The sequence below is a fragment of the Haliotis rufescens genome, unplaced genomic scaffold, assembly GCF_023055435.1.
Source record: "Haliotis rufescens isolate VD_foot unplaced genomic scaffold, xgHalRufe1.0.p SCAF_6, whole genome shotgun sequence".
Classification (NCBI taxonomy): Eukaryota; Metazoa; Mollusca; class Gastropoda; order Lepetellida; family Haliotidae; genus Haliotis; species Haliotis rufescens.
Genome location: NW_025964334.1, coordinates 20,742,518 through 20,758,575, shown reverse-complemented (window position 1 = coordinate 20,758,575; position 16,058 = coordinate 20,742,518). Strand labels below are relative to the sequence as shown.

Sequence of the window (16,058 nt, the reverse complement as noted above, 5' to 3'; positions counted from 1 at the left end):
GAGTCAGTATACTGTGTCTGAGTGGGGTATTCATGTTAAACTGCGGCATGGCATCACAGTGAGCTAGCACTATAAATCGGCATCAGTCTGGACAATTACAAGCAGCCACACAAACACACACAAGTACATGCATGATGCAATATAAGTGCAATAATCTTGGACGCGACGTTAAAGTCCTTGTCTTAGCCCCTTAATGCCGAGCGCCAGACAGGGTAACAACAAGTACCATCTTTTAACGTCTTTTGGTATGACGCAGTCGGGGATCGAACCCCAGACCTTCCACTCTCCGGGCGGACGCTCTACCACTAGACCACGGAGGCGGTCGTTTAGACTATGATGACAATCATACGAACAATGCTGTCTCAGCATGTCAACATGGGCTGCAATCCCCAGCAAAGATCAAGGCAAAATACAAATGAGTTGGGTTTAATGCTGCTTTTGACACTTATATCCACTCAATGTGGGAGGAAACCCTTACGTGATGCAGGTTTAAGACGTTTACAACCTTGGTCAAACCCATGAGGACGGGTATGGTGGTGACGAAGCTAGAAACATGCGACACGAAATGATGTTGGTTCTCTGATATGGTGGATATCAACAGACTAATAATGACTGTGTAAAATGAACATGTTCCATTTATTCAATATGAACATACACTGATGACATCACTATTGAAGAGTAACAGTCATACAGTAACAGCTTCCCACATGTCAACAGAAATCCATCAGATACATATTGCACACACGTACAGTATTACATTGTTTACCAGACAAGACTTTTTTTTTCTAAAACCTGGTTTACAAATCTGCCGACTCCAAAAAACTGGAATGTGAAAAAAGGGAAAAAAAAAAAGATAAAGCTTTTTTTGTTTATTCCACTTACTAAATAAGTAAAATGTTCAAAAATAATAAGTTTACTGTCGCTATCAATATAGATAAATAAGTTTAAAACTATAATTAAAATACTATCAATTTATCTTAAAAAGTCCTTCTCCAAATTTATTTGTATGAGTTTTATAAATTTTTCAACATGCTTAATATATTGAGGAAATCAAGAGAGATATTAAAAAAAAAAATTATTTGTATTTTTCTGACCTACCAACCTGAATTTTAGGGTCAGAAATTTATAAACCAAAAAAACTATAACAAAAAGTCTTTCCTCACACAAATTTATACAAATAACATTCATCCAGTTCAAACATTCTTGCATAATGTCCTCTGCACTTGAATATCACATCAATGAAGGTGGTTGAAAGGACTACCATTTAAACATCGAGAACGAGCAATTTCAGAAACACTCATTGACTGTTTGACAACATACATGCTTCTGACAGATAGCAAACTCACTACTCCAATGGAAAGTACCCACAATTTCACTAACTTAGTGACTTCATTTCACTGGTGCTCCTTCAAATGCCTTTATCTGAATCTGTAAGACAATGTTAGAGAAACTTACTCCTTACTTAGGGGCGGTCGGGTAGCCTAGTGGTTAAAGCATTCGCTCGTCATGCCGAAGACCCGGGTTCGATTCCTGACATGGGTACAATGTGTGAAGCCCATTTCTGGTGTCCCTGCCGTGATATTGCTGGAATATTGCATCTCACTCACTCACTACTCCTTACTTCAACATATATGTAGTAACTTTTATACTTTTGTTTATGTCTTTGGAAATGCCATTACAGTTAATTTTGACTGACCATATTTCCCGGATGAATTAACCATTTGGTTTGTTTGATCAGATTGGTTCGAGATTGCAAACGAATGGAAAATCAACCAACTTCTCCCTTACATTCTTACTACATGATAGTTGAAATGAAACAGAAATTCAAATTGACAAACAAAGAAAATAATTTAGCTGGGGTAAGAGTATTCGGCATCCCGGCAGTCATCACTTGTTTGTAAACATAACGGTCGGTCGGTTGCGAGTTCAACTCCAAGCATGGTTGTTGCCACCCAACCACAGTGGGGAGCCTTGACTGGTGGCATATAGTATAGAGAGCTCCGTGAACGGGATACTGCTGTGAGGAGCTTGTCATGTCTCTCGTGTCAAGGGAAACAACTCTAGCTTCTTAAGTGTTACTTATAAATTGGAATATATTACTGTCTCGAAGTTGTGGCTATCACTGGCCTAATAACATCTCATGCCTTTGGAACAATTCTGAAAATTCAACTTTAATCAGAACACAGTCTTATAGCTATTTTTTTAGAGAAGTCCATGGTTGACATACTTGAACAAGCTTTCCAGCAAGAATCAACAGTTTGAAACTGGGCGCCAAGACTTTGTTCCTTTTCCACAGAGATAGGTCGTACACGATGCTTGCTCCGTCATAAGGGACTTCATCCAATGCTAACACTGTACATCAATAAATAGCATATATGAAAAAAAACAACTTTCTAAAACACAATTTTACTTCTGCCGCTTGTATATCTTCTTTGCAAAGTCCCTAAAAACATCCTCCGGCAGATTTCCGGCACATTTCCCTATAAGCACATTGAGTTCAGCGTAACTGCTCTCCTCGTAGTCTGTATACACTTTCTGGAGATTCAGTTCTCTAAACAGCGCCTTCACGTTCTTCACCTTCTCAGGATCATGATGTCCGTAGTTGTCCTGGAAACAGCATCAGTCATCATGTGGTTATTTAGGCAACACTTTCTTAATCTTATGTTTCACGGATTTATTCCAGCTTTACTATTCAAGGTCGGTTGAAATAAAAATAAAAATAAATGGCTATGTCAATCACTTATTTATTTATATGAAAGTCATTCTGCCATGGAGTCAAAGCTGCCTCTGAATTTTTGATCACTTATAGTGATGAAGACATGGAATATATATATAACATTTAATATTGTATAAAATTGTCTATATAGCGGGGAACATAATAACAATAAATACTTTTATGTTTCATTTATTTTTTTACCAGCTGCTTTTCAGTAGTTGTGGCAGGCTAGTGAAATGAAAAATACAAAATGTGTGGCCTTATATCTGTTCTGGTAAAGCTATCGATAAGACAGCCGAGATGGTCACGCCATTTCTGAAATGAAGCTATGGTGGCGAAAAGGTTAGGTACTACTAATAATATAATGGAGATATAATACCCTGCATAACTGAGGATGGTTACACCTTTGCAGATTTATGATTTTACACCACAGTGGGCTATTTTCAGTTCATGTCAGCATATAAATAATTGAACACACGTCAAGCAACCTCGTGGTTGACAGCAATATTAGCATGATCAATGCCTGGGAATAATCCGCCTTGATTAGGGTTTTACACAAAGCACAAATGTGCGTCCAGTACTCACAAATATATCCTGCATCCCTTGGGATGCCCAATTATTTTCATAGTACCTACAGCGCATCAAGATCAGTTATCGATGTCTGTTATTTCATCCATCAATCATGACTACAGTCCACACGATCATTGATTAATTCCAGGCTCTCAAGTAATTATCAGAACGTACACTACACTACACTTTCATTACGTTACAGGGCCCTCATATTGCCCTCAAGGACCCTTTAAACTAATTATTGGGGGTCCCCTGAACCCCCACTTTTGTGAGTGGAGGTACAACTCTGCTTGATAATCTGCCGAAACAGATTCCACAAAAGGCACATCAGTGAAAAGTCAAAGTCAAAGTCGAAACGGGCAAGATACACCACCCAATCACACTGTAGATACAGGGTTTCTGATTGGTTCATTTTCTGATCGATTGTAAATCAAAATGCTCTGAAGATTTGTTTCTCAATTTGGTGATGACATGAAGAAAGTTGCTTAAATCATGAAAACGTCCTGATGCTATTTGTCTCTGTCAAAGTCGGTGTAGATACCAAGGTGTTCATACACCTCAAGAAGCCTCAGTCTTGACGGTTGAGAAAGTTTGATGAAAGTCATCCAAATGCAAATTTGTCTGCTTACAAACACTGTATGTCTACATGTGACCTTTGGTAGGCAAATTGGGAAAACAGATTGTGATAATGTTCAAAATTTGTAGTTTTTAGATGTTCCAATTTTTGTAAATTCTGAAAGTTTTTATGGGAATATTTACTCTCATTTGCAGCAGACTTGTGGCTGAATATCAGCCTCTAAACATGACCAGAAAAATCCCTGGGATTATCTCCCTTTAAAGCTGGATGAAACCACATAGATTTTGAACCTTCTAAATGGTCACATTTCGATGTAATTAACATAATATATGAACAATATGAATACGAGAAATTTTCAAAAGTTACTTTTGTTCTTATTATTTTGGAATAATCTGAAAAATATCAGAACTTCCTATCAATTCTTCTCAGCTCCTGGGATTATTCCGCAGAGTAGAACTAAAAGCAATATCTCACGATTAGTTCATTTTTCAAACACAACCGACACAGCTGAAAGCTGAGAAGACTCAAGGCCTTTATAATGATTCATCAATTCATGTTGTTGCTGCCTACCTCTAACATCTGCTTTTGTTTGTCGCTGGCCCTGTTGAGAGCTTGAACCACCAACCAGCTGCACTTATTATCTTCTATATCAGTACCGATCTTCCCTATCACTTCCGGGTCACCATAACAGTCCAGGAAATCATCCTGCAAGGAAGCATGGTACATTGTAAGTGGATCATCACAAAGAAACGTCTAACTTGGCCCCCTTGGGGATTCTGGGTAAGAATAGGTCCCCAGTAACCATGGTAACATATGCTGACTGTAAGAGGGGACCAAATTGATCAAGTGGTCAGGGTCTGTGACTTGGTTGATTGCTTGTCATTGATGGAATTGGTTAAATCTGACAGCAAGGACAAATAATTCCTGTTTATTACATATTACCAAAGTTAATTAAAATCATATGTGCACTAGTGCAAATATCCGGTATCACTTCTTGCACACCAGTGTAGTGTTAAGGTCATCTGGACGGCATTGTTGACAGTGTTTAAATCTCATTGTGACGTAAGGTTGGAATTGCGTCACTCTGAAGATTGTTGATGTTTTTTGACAAATTTTGATTTTCTTGGATAAGAAATTATTATTTATTAACTCAAAATCCTGGAAACCATAAAAATTTAACACATTATCGAAAGTTCAAGACAAGCAGAATACCACTATTAAGACAAGAATGCTGACATGGTTTCCAAGTGAGTGAGTGAGTGAGTGAGTGAGTAGGATTTAACGCCGCTTTTAACATTATTCCAGTTATATTACCGCGTGTCAGCTTAATGTGGGAGGAAAGCCTAAGCTATTCAGGTCTCAGACGTTTACCATTTCGGTGAAACCCACGAGCACGGGTATGGTGCGGACAAACCTAGAAACATAACCGGGGTGAACTGGGATTTGAAACCACAATCATAGGTTTCTGGCGTGCCAAAGGGACGCAACTCTGCACAGCTAGTTGCGGCATTTTTACGACCGGGCCACCCGTGCGCCCCCTGGACCAAGAGAGTACATCGTCTACAATATGTTAAATGAATATCAACTGAATGGGGTTTCACTTCAGATCAGACACATACATGATGGTATGAGGCTTCATGAAAGTCTCAGTCATTGTGACATACCTGAACTTGGAAGAAGTGCCCCATCTGTAGCAGGATTGTCTTGGCGTTGGCATGAGAAGCCTCGTCAGAAATCCCAGCCTGCAATGATAACATCATTCATTTCAGATGCCTCTTGACAGCCTCCGTGGTCTACTGGTAGAGCATCCACCCACAGAGTGGAAGGTCTGAGGTTTGATCCCTCAAACTAAAAGGTACTTGTTGTTTCCCTGGCTGGCGCTTGGTATTAAGGGGCTAACTTAAACAAGGCCTGGTCGCCTTGGAGTCAGAATACTGTGTCTGAGTGGGTGATTCATGTTAAACTGTTGCTTGGTATTTCAGTGGGTTTGAACTATAAAATCGGCATTAATCGGTAGTACAAGCAGCCACCCATGCATGCACGTCGCTATTTAAGTGCGACGTTAAACTCCATGTTATCTCACCTCAGATGCCAAGCCAAGGCAGCAGTTTGAGTGAGTGAATATAATCTCAAGCTACTTTGAACAGTATTTCAGTTAGGTGTGGCATGTCAGATTCATGAGAGCGGAAAGCCTGAAGTGATGCAGGTCCGAGATGCTTACCACTTTGGTGAAGCCAATAAGGACATAATCAAGGATGCCACTCTAGTTAGTTAGTTAGTGAGTGAGTGAGTGAGTGAGTGAGTGAGTGAGTGAGTGGGTGGGTGGGTGGGTGAGTGAGTGAGTGAGTGAGTGAGTGAGTGAGTGAGTGAGTGAGTGAGTGAGTGAGTGAGGTGAAATGGGGTTTAACGTCGCGTCCAAGATTATTGTACTTATATAGCGACGTGCATGTACGTGTGTGTGTTTGTGTGGCTGCTTGTACTAGTCCGGACTGATGCCGATTTATAGTGCTAGCCCACTGAGATACCATGCCGCAGTTTAACATGAATACCCCTCAGACACAACTCCGACTCCGAGCCGACCAGTCCTTGTTTTAGCCCCTTAATGCCGAGCGCCAGACAGGGTAACAACAAGTACCATCTTTTTACGTCTTTTGGTATGACGCAGTCGGGGATCGAATCCCGGACCTTCTGCTCTCCCAGCGGACGCTCTACCACTAGACCACGGAGGCGGTCGAGTGGGTGAGTGGGTGAGTGAGGGTGAGTGAGGTTTTACGCCGCTTTTAGCAATGTTTCAACAATATCACTGCGGGGGACTTCAGAAATAGGCTTCACACATTGAACTCATGTTGGGAATCGAACGCAGTCTGACGAGCGCGTGCTTTAACCACAAGGCTACCTGACCGCTCTGAGTGAGTGAGTGAGAGCAATATTTTAAAAAATATCACAGCGGGGGAAACCAGAAATGGGCTTCACACATTGAACCCAGGCCTTCAGCGTGACGAGCAATTGCTTTAACCACACGGCTATCTGACCGCACTGGTGCCTAAGATGTCTGGAACTGTATGGGTTAAACTTTGAATAGTATTTCAGTTATATCGTGGCATGGAAGAAAGCCAGACACTACCACAGTAATAAGACCCAGTGCAAAGGGATGCAACTCTTCAAAATGGTTTCAGCGACCAAAACAAATACTGCATCATGGTTATGGTAATACTTCCACTTTGACTTCTTCACCAGACATTTAAGACAAGTTCACAGATGGTGGACACTAGTTCCCTGGGCCTAAATATGAAGACATAACTTGTGGTCGACAAAATCCGATCGAACCTTACCATATACATAGCTAATGCAACAGGCAGGTAGAAGGAGTAGAAGGCCGTCTTGTATTTGACGATGGCGCTGTATCTGTCCAGGGTGAATCCTGTGAAGTCCACGGTGCCCTCCGGCGGCGCTGTTGTTAGATCCAAACACTGACCAATGACTGTCTGCATAGTTGTCTGTGGGGAAACATCCTCATCATGCTCATGAATTCATCACAGAGTGACTATCTAAGGCATTTATACTAACTTGCAACGGGACTTTGTATAATCCAGCACTAAATTATTGAGACAAACCAGTGGTTGATATTATGACAACCAAATCACCAATCCTAACCCGTGAAGATCCGGGGTAGAATGGGTCTTCAGCAACCCATGCTTGCTGTAAAAGGTGACTATGCTCATCGTAAGAGGCGACTAACGGGATTGGGTGGTGAGACTCGCCGACTTGGTTGACACATGTTGATCCCAGTTGTGTGGATCAATGCTCATGATGTCAATCACTGGATTGTCTGGTCCAAACTTGATTATTTACAGACCGCTGTGATATAGCTTGCATATTGCTGAGTGTGGCGTTAAACAAACACAAAACAAAACAAAACCAAGCCTAACGATGTCATTCTGATTACAAGCCTTATCATGGAACAATCTCATTAAAACCAGACCCTAGTTCTCGCTACTGCTAAACAAAGATCTGAGGACATCTCATTAGGGGTCACGTCAGACCGACCTTGCGCGAACTTTGACCGACCAGTAGAATGACCAATGAAAAGGCAGCTTTCTCGTGCTTTACGGCACTAATTTCAAATTGGCGACTACGCTTCGGAACATATTTTGACAAATTCTCGATTACAAATTTGAAACCTAAACAAAAAAACATTCTGGAATGGCTGATAAATGGTCTAGATCGTATGGATTCAGTCGTTAAACCTGCAACTATCGTTCCGAATACCCCGTGTTAAAGTTTTCGATGTTGTATGATTAGAAATCATATTCCGACTGTCACTTTCAGGATCTGGTAAGCGACGCTCTCATTGGTCGGATGAAAGGTCATTCTGACGTGACCCCTAATAAGATGTCTTCAGATCTTTGTTTAGCGGTAGCGAGAACTAAGGTCTGATTTTAATGAGATTGTATCATGGAATTGCAATAGGATTGCATTAGTAATAAAACTGTTAAAAATTAATTTATTATTTCACTTTATCTATAGAGCAGTAACAAAAATCATTTTCAATTCACATGCGATAATTCAAACATTGTAGCAATATCCACAAATTGTTGACATATATAGGTTTTATAGACTAAGGTCAAAGTAATATGATAGCTATCGTGTAGTGCGTAACACACGGCAACATCCGCCTGGTATGGAAGTATGATGAATCGGGTACAGTGTCACTCACGTCATGAAACAGCTCAAGGATGCTGGTGTAGTACGGCAGGTGTCGGAAGTGTTTCTTGAGGATCTGGTAGATGGCCGACTCCAGGTAGAAGGAGTCATTGACGGCTATGGTGCCCACATGTCCCTGACAACACACAATGGCCATGACATGTAGGCAGGGACAAAGCTCCCAATAAGGCCTCACTTTTTTAATTTTATGTTTCATGGATTTATTCCAGCTTTTCCACACAAGTTTGATAAATAAATAAAAATTAATAGCTATGTCAATCATTTATTTATTCCAATTAAAGTCATTCTGCCATGGAGTTAATTAAAGAAACTGAACACAATAAAAAATAAATAAATAAATGAATGAATGGATGGATGGATGGATGGACGGACGGACGGACGGACGGACGGACGGACGGACAGACAGACAGACAGACAGACAGACAGACAGACAGACAGACAGACAAATAAATAAATAAATAAATGTTCTTGCACAGCAAGTGATCCACTCACTCTCTTGTACCAACATGGCTTTCCCCTCCTTGTCACAGACTTGTCCATCAAATCATCTGCTACCAGAAAGAAGGCTTGCAACTAGAAACATCAAACAATTAAGATTTATTAAAATGGCTTCACATTTAGGCCTTTAAAATGTTTAAAGTATTACTGTTCTGTTTAAATTATACAATTAAAAAAAACAGCTCTAGTTGTATTTGATATGTTTTGTAATTAACAACGGTCAGACAGTGGAAGCGTTGGGTATCGGGAGCCAAATTATTTTAGGTATGTACTAATCATGCGTGGTGTCAGTGGATGTAGGTCACTGAGCAGAGTCGTGTCCCTTTGCTGCCTCTCAAAAGTGAAATCCCCTATATCATGTATATTGTAACTAAGTGATTATTTACCCATTCCACACACCAGCCTAGGATCCTGGCTCGCTCCAGATCATCTTGAGACGCATCAGGAACAAACCTCAGGTAGGACATGGCCACTGACATCCCTCTGTTCTTCTTTCCAAATGGAACATTGTACTCACACACCTGGTCACATACAATGTATAATCAAATGATGATGATGATGATGATTCTCAGAGTACAATAAAATGAAACAAAAGAAACAAACTTCTATGATTAATGACAGGCCCAAGGTAATGTTCAAATTTAAAACTTTTCAAATTGAAAAAGTAGAACTGTGTAATTTGTTTCTAATGCCCCCCCCCCCCCCCCCCCCCATCACAAACACAATAAATGATAATATGTAAATATGCGACCAGTAAACAAATTAATTAAAAAAAAACAAAACATGATGGCCTGGGTGACCAGTAGCCATTATTTATACTATTCCACATCAAAGGGTACTGACACTCATAATTTTTAAAATTATAAAAGAGTTAGAGATAGGTTTATCATTGTTTATGCATTTTATCATTAGTTCAAATTTCAAACTTCAAGTAACTTAGCAAGTCCATTCTAAATTTTAAAGTGGATTCCTCCCTGAAAATGCTGCACTCACAAAATCAGACTATTTTTCAAGACACGTCTTTGGCACTGCCAGACAATAAAAAAGATGAAACATTTGTTCCATAAAAGTAAGACCTTATATCATGTGTTACATCTGACATTAGACATTGTTACAAGGCTGTACATAGTGAGGATACCTGTGAAGACCCAGGGTAGAATAGTTCTTCAGCAACCCATGCTTGTCGTAAAAGGTGACTATGCTTGTCGTAAGAAACAACTAACGGGATCGGGTGGTCAGGCTCGCTGACTTGGTTGATGCATGTCATCTTATCCTAACTGCGTGGATCGATCTCATGACATCAATCACTGGATTGTCAGGTCCAGACTTGATTATTTACAGACCGCCGTCATATAGCTGGAATATTGCTGAGTGCGGCATTTAACAACAAACAAAGTAATGAATCATTACCTCTTTGAACCACTTCATTGCATCAGATATTTCTCCATCCTTCAGGCCAATCTTAGTCAGATCATCCACCAGATCCGGAAACAGGCTGTCGAACTCTTCCAGTTGACTCATACTTCGTGGCTTCTTGCTGGCAATACACTGATTGTCACCCATTGCTCACAACCCAAGCTCCTGGGAAATAAAAGCACCAGTCACTTTAAACATTGGAGATATAATTTGATGAACATACCCTTCAAATTGTGAAATGACGTCCGTACATCCGTTCCCCCATGTGTCCGAACATGACAAAAGTAATATGTTTCTAACAATGACACAGCTGTCATTATCAACATGGAGAACAATCATTCAATTATGACAACAGCATGATTTTCATCAGATATTAGTTCGACCATGAGGTTTCAAAACTTGATCAACAATCAATGAATCAATACAACATTTCTCCAAATGAACCACCAGACCTACTGACAGTGACAGCATAGTCATGATAGTGGGACATCCAAGGTAGCACAAATGTGACAGCTTGGCAGTGCAACTGGGTCTATAAATGTCATCATTATTGCATGTGAAGGAAAGTGTGAGTGAGTGAGTTTGGTTTAACGCCGCTTTTAACAGTATTCCAGTTATATCACGGCGATGTGAAGGAAAGGTAGAATGATCACTGTTTGTTTGTTGCTTAACGCCACACTCGGCAATATTCCAGCTATATGACAGCAGTGTGTAAATAATCAAGTCTGGACCAGACAATCCAGTGACTGATATCATGGACATCGATCTACCGAACTGGGATACGATGACATGTAGCAAAGTCAGTGAGCCTGACCACCCGATGGAATGATATCTGATACCTTGACCTTTGATATGGTACATGATAGGGCTGGGACGAGTCCAAATTTACTACCCGGGTACCCAGTGTAGGTCTCACGAGGTACAAAATGTTCGATAGGGCATTTCTTTACCATAGCACTGACAAAATGTATTAAAGGGGAAGTGTACACGCAAAAATCACTTTCTTTCTTTTTCTAAACAAAACGCAATTTTAGAATTAATTAGTATCTGTGTTTGAAAATATACACTCATTTTTTTCACAGTGAACGTAGGAAGCTCACAATAGTGTGAAAATGATATGCCGTTATGAGGCCTTCGTTTTTCGAGCTAAACAGGCCTGAGTTATCCCCCTTAGATTATGACGTAATTGGTGCCAATTCAACTGGGTCCCTGTCTATTCTCAACGCAAAAGATATCAAGTACCAGTTTGCGGTAAAACAACATGGCCTACGACACACTCCGGCGCAGTGGTGACTCAGCATAACACTATGCTGGCTGGCATCTGAGACGCTAGAATCACACACCTGGACCTACACCACGTGAAGCGGCTCTAACAAAGCATGATGACGTCATAATGTTTATCAATTGGCACCAATGACGTCATATTGCAAGGGGCATAAGCCATGGTGTTTTTGTTGTGGAAATAGAACACTTGGTAAATGTGAAAAATGTAAATAGTTTTAATGCGAAAAATATGTTAATTAATTGTGATATTTTTATATTTTTGTCTTTGACACTTCTATGTTAACACTTTTAATGTGGAAAAAGTACAAGAAAAATAGGGTCATTTCCGTGTGAACTTGCCCTTTAACATACAGTTAAGTACGGTTATAAAGAACTCAAGGGGACTACTAATTTTAGTTCGTTATAACCGTAGTTCGTTATAAGCATATATACAGCATAACTACAGCAAATAGTCGGGACCAAAAAAATAAGTTCGTTATATCCGTCAGTTCGTTATAAGCGTGTTCGTTATAACCGTAGCTTACTGTACATGTATTAAACAATCTGGTCATGCATACACTGATTAGTGACTGAAGCTGACTCAAGTTATATCTTTATTCAAAGATTTGAAAAGTCAGAAGAAATGGGTGAATAGTCGGAAAGAAATGCGAACATTGGTGACTTGTAGTGTAACCATATAGTTCTAGATAGTTTTTGTCATTCAACAATATATCACGTGACAAACCACAGGTCCGGGTAGTCATGTGGGTACCCGGGTTCTACTCAGTACCCACCCGACCCGGGTACCCGAGTTACCCCTCCCAGCCCTAGTACATGATATACATAGATCTGTATCTTGATACATAAAGATACAGATGCATATTTTTAAGTCTCCTAACAAAAGAATAGCCTTTCTAAATAGGGATAAATAAGGGATAACTTGCTGTTTGGGATGTTTGGGAATCCCTGTTATTTTTGTGACGAACCATTCACCAGGGAGATGCATTTTGCATATTTTAATTCATGTATGTCTGGCATATTGTGGTATATGTTGTGACAACTCAAGTGTTTCGAGATGCGTATCGTATCGTGGCCCTCTGTATCGCTGCAACCCTAATGTCAATTGTACATGACAGTAAGTCTATCTTAATACAACAAAACTTCATATGACATGTATGATGATACAATGGATTATTGTTCAGTCTGAGTTTTGACTATGAGTCTATAGCCACATACTACTAATGAGCCAAACATTTACCCTTCTGTTTGTTTGTTTCCCTATTTGTTGTTTAACGCAGCACTCAGCAATATTTCAGCTATATGACGGCAGACTGTAAATAATCGAGTCCGGACCAGACAATCCAGTGATTGACATCGTGAGCATCGCCCCACGCAATTGGGATACGATGACATGCATCAACCAAGTCAGCGAGCTTGACCACCCGATCCCTAGTCTGCAGTCGCCTCTAATAACAAGCATAATCGCCTCTTACGACAAGCATAATCGCCTTACGACACGCATAGTCGCCTTTACCCTTCTGATATAAACTGAACCGAGCGCTTTGCCATGATATACCATGACATCCCAGTGATCTATTAATTGAAGGTATCTGTGAAGGGAATACCCAATTATCCAAATGTTTCACATCTTATATCCAGAATTGTACGCAGTACACAAACTTACTTTCAGTATGGATAATCATGGTTCTCCACATATGCATGGTCTGGCTGTAGAACCACTGTACATACACTGACGTATAAGTATTTAAGAACAGACTTCTTGACCATGTTGACTTCAATTTGTGTTTAGGAAGTGGTCATTTAATTTATAGGGGGTGAGATTGGCCTTAGGACTGTATAATATTTTGCTGACCCCCCATTCTATGTCATATTTTTTCATGCCCCAAAATACATGTAACATTTTCTCATGACCCATTCAAAAAAACATCATTTGAAAAAAAGAAAACTTTGACTTTTTTCAAGTCCCCCCACTTATAATTTTGACGAGCTCCGCCCCACTCTTTTGCTTTGTCATTTTTTTATGAACCAACCAACCCCCCCCCCCGAATCTCACTGCCCCCACCGCGCCCCTCAACAAATGACCAGTCCCTTATGGAGGTATAAGTGTAAAATATAATATGGTGAGTCTAAATCCTTGTAAAAATTCAAAAATTATTTTTAAGTCAACTCTTATAAATAAATATATCAACAATAATAAATTCACTGACAATTACACAAAAACAATGTGAACAATACAAAGTCAGTGACACTGACAAGACCCGCCCATTCTATTATCAGACAATCAAGAAACAGCAGTCTATTAGTGGGTGCGGTCGTTTATTACACTGTATCACGATTTACTGTTTAACATGTTTACATTTTACAGTCATATCTAAGAACGTCAACTTTGACATTGCATTGTGTAATTTGGCCACACCCTCACCATGACCCTGAAAATTTAAGATCTGAAGCCAAGATTATCAAACAGAGGGCAAACCCCTATGTATCATTAACAGGATAACCAAGGACTATTATCAGGATTAGAGCTACCAATGCATTCTTGCCTATTTCTCTGAATGTCACCATGGTGTCCCCATGATCTCAGCAGGCCGGCCATTATCTCCCTTCACAATGTCATACTAGGTTAACAAAACCTGCATCTCAGACACGTCTCTTATCTTCCACCTTCAGTGACCTTGTCACAATTACTGCATCTTTACGGACTTCATCGTCAGTCCTCGAACTCTGGTGATACTTCAGACATACCAACTGTACAGACAGACCTGTTTATATTGAAGTGAGTGAGTGAGTAAGTGTGGTTTTACGCCGCTTTTAGCAATATTCCAGCAATATCACGGCGGGGGATGTTTATATTAAAGACCTAGACGTAGTCACACAACTATTGTTACACCTGTGGTGTTTCTGGGTAAGAATATAGATCCCCAGCAACCAATGCTTGTAGTAAGAGGCAACTAAATATACCAGGTGCTCAAGCTCGCTGACTTGGTTCATTCATGTCAGCATATCCCAAATACATACAGCAAAGCTCATAATGTCAATCACTGGATTGTCTGGTCCATACAATCCCCCACCAGCACCTCAAACAAGGCCAACCTTTTTGCCCATTTTTATAATGTATTGTAATGTATAGTGATAGCATTTTATGGTTATATGCTCTTTTTTCTATACAAATCTGTGATTCTCTAGTTGTTTTTTTCTGTCCTTTGTTGACAGGTTTTTTTATATAGATAAAATCCATGTATTTAATTGTTCTCGTCACGACATGGCTGAAATAAGGCCTATGTGATGCTAAATATGAACTCACTCTCTCACTCACTCAAGCCCTCACGCGTAACTAGGCCTGTAGCTCTTGGGACTGTGAAGGCAGCTTAGGATGGCCGTGACCCTAAGAATCCAAACAATAGTAATTTTGATAGTAAGTACGGCCCAAACCTGGGACTAAACGCACTCATGCGTGAATAACAAACACAATCATTTAGCGTATACTTATATTTTTACGGCTAATCTAACGGGTCGGCAGCTATTTAATCAAAACACAAATCTCCGGTAAAGTGACCAGTGCTCAATCCTACTCACTCATTCGAAATCTCATTAAAATCAGACCTTTTAGAAGTTTAGTTTTGCGATGCTCCGAATGACTGTCGCAACTCGCGAATGTTCTGCTCAGATCCACTCCGCCTACATCCGACCATAATACATCACATCAGTTCTAATTTCCACAATGATCATTTATACGTCACCTGAGCATTAGAATAACAGACATGTACAAGCTTACCTTTACACGAGACCGACGAATACTGGACGGAGGGAATCCGTGAATCAATTTACTATCACTTCCTTCACATGTGCCGACACACACCCTGTGTTACGGGACCCCTGATTGGTTGATAGGATGCCGTGCGAGCTCTAAAAATAGAGGGCTAATCACGTGCTTGTCGAGATGTCAACAAACGGATCTCGCCTGTGTCGCAAAGACTGCCGACAAAACCTGGACCAATGAAAACACAGACCTCTCAAATCAGCTGTTGCCGTTTCTTCTTAAGAGTTTATCGCCCGACGAATAAACTCAGTATCATACGTACATACGATCTCATGTACTATATTATTTAACCGAAACAACCCAGGTATCCTTGTTTAAATGAATCGCCAAAATACCCCAATATTTTTTATATATATTCAATTTGACGCTAATTTAAGGATATCGGGGCAGTTAGGCCTATCTGGTGTACACCATTAATTAATCATTACTCCAGACACGAAATTAAAACCACG

At 40.1% G+C, this 16,058-nt stretch overlaps 1 protein-coding gene across 1 annotated transcript; it reads right to left on the bottom strand.

The window, feature by feature from the left end:
• Positions 1-617: 617 nt before the first annotated feature.
• Positions 618-15,674, bottom strand: LOC124151331 (farnesyl pyrophosphate synthase-like). The gene is made up of 9 exons (XM_046523737.2): positions 15,562-15,674; positions 10,497-10,667; positions 9,473-9,607; positions 9,081-9,161; positions 8,581-8,703; positions 7,196-7,360; positions 5,528-5,605; positions 4,434-4,568; positions 618-2,607 (listed from the first exon to the last, which is right to left on the bottom strand). Exons 2-9 carry the CDS (start codon positions 10,647-10,649, stop codon positions 2,407-2,409), a joined length of 1,071 nt encoding a protein of 356 aa, XP_046379693.2. The 5' UTR covers positions 10,650-10,667; positions 15,562-15,674; the 3' UTR covers positions 618-2,406.
• Between the last annotated feature and the right edge of the window lie 384 nt (positions 15,675-16,058).

Bases quoted from the DNA above. Each gene is read 5' to 3' on its own strand.
- LOC124151331 (XM_046523737.2), bottom strand. From the start codon at position 10,649: ATGGGTGACAATCAGTGTATTGCCAGCAAGAAGCCACGAAGTATGAGT. The intron at 9,608-10,496 runs GTAATGATTCAT...GTATGTGACCAG, and splicing joins CAATGAAGTGGTTCAAAGAG to GTGTGTGAGTACAATGTTCC. The intron at 2,608-4,433 runs GTAGGCAGCAAC...TGCTGTTTCCAG, and splicing joins AACAAAAGCAGATGTTAGAG to GACAACTACGGACATCATGA.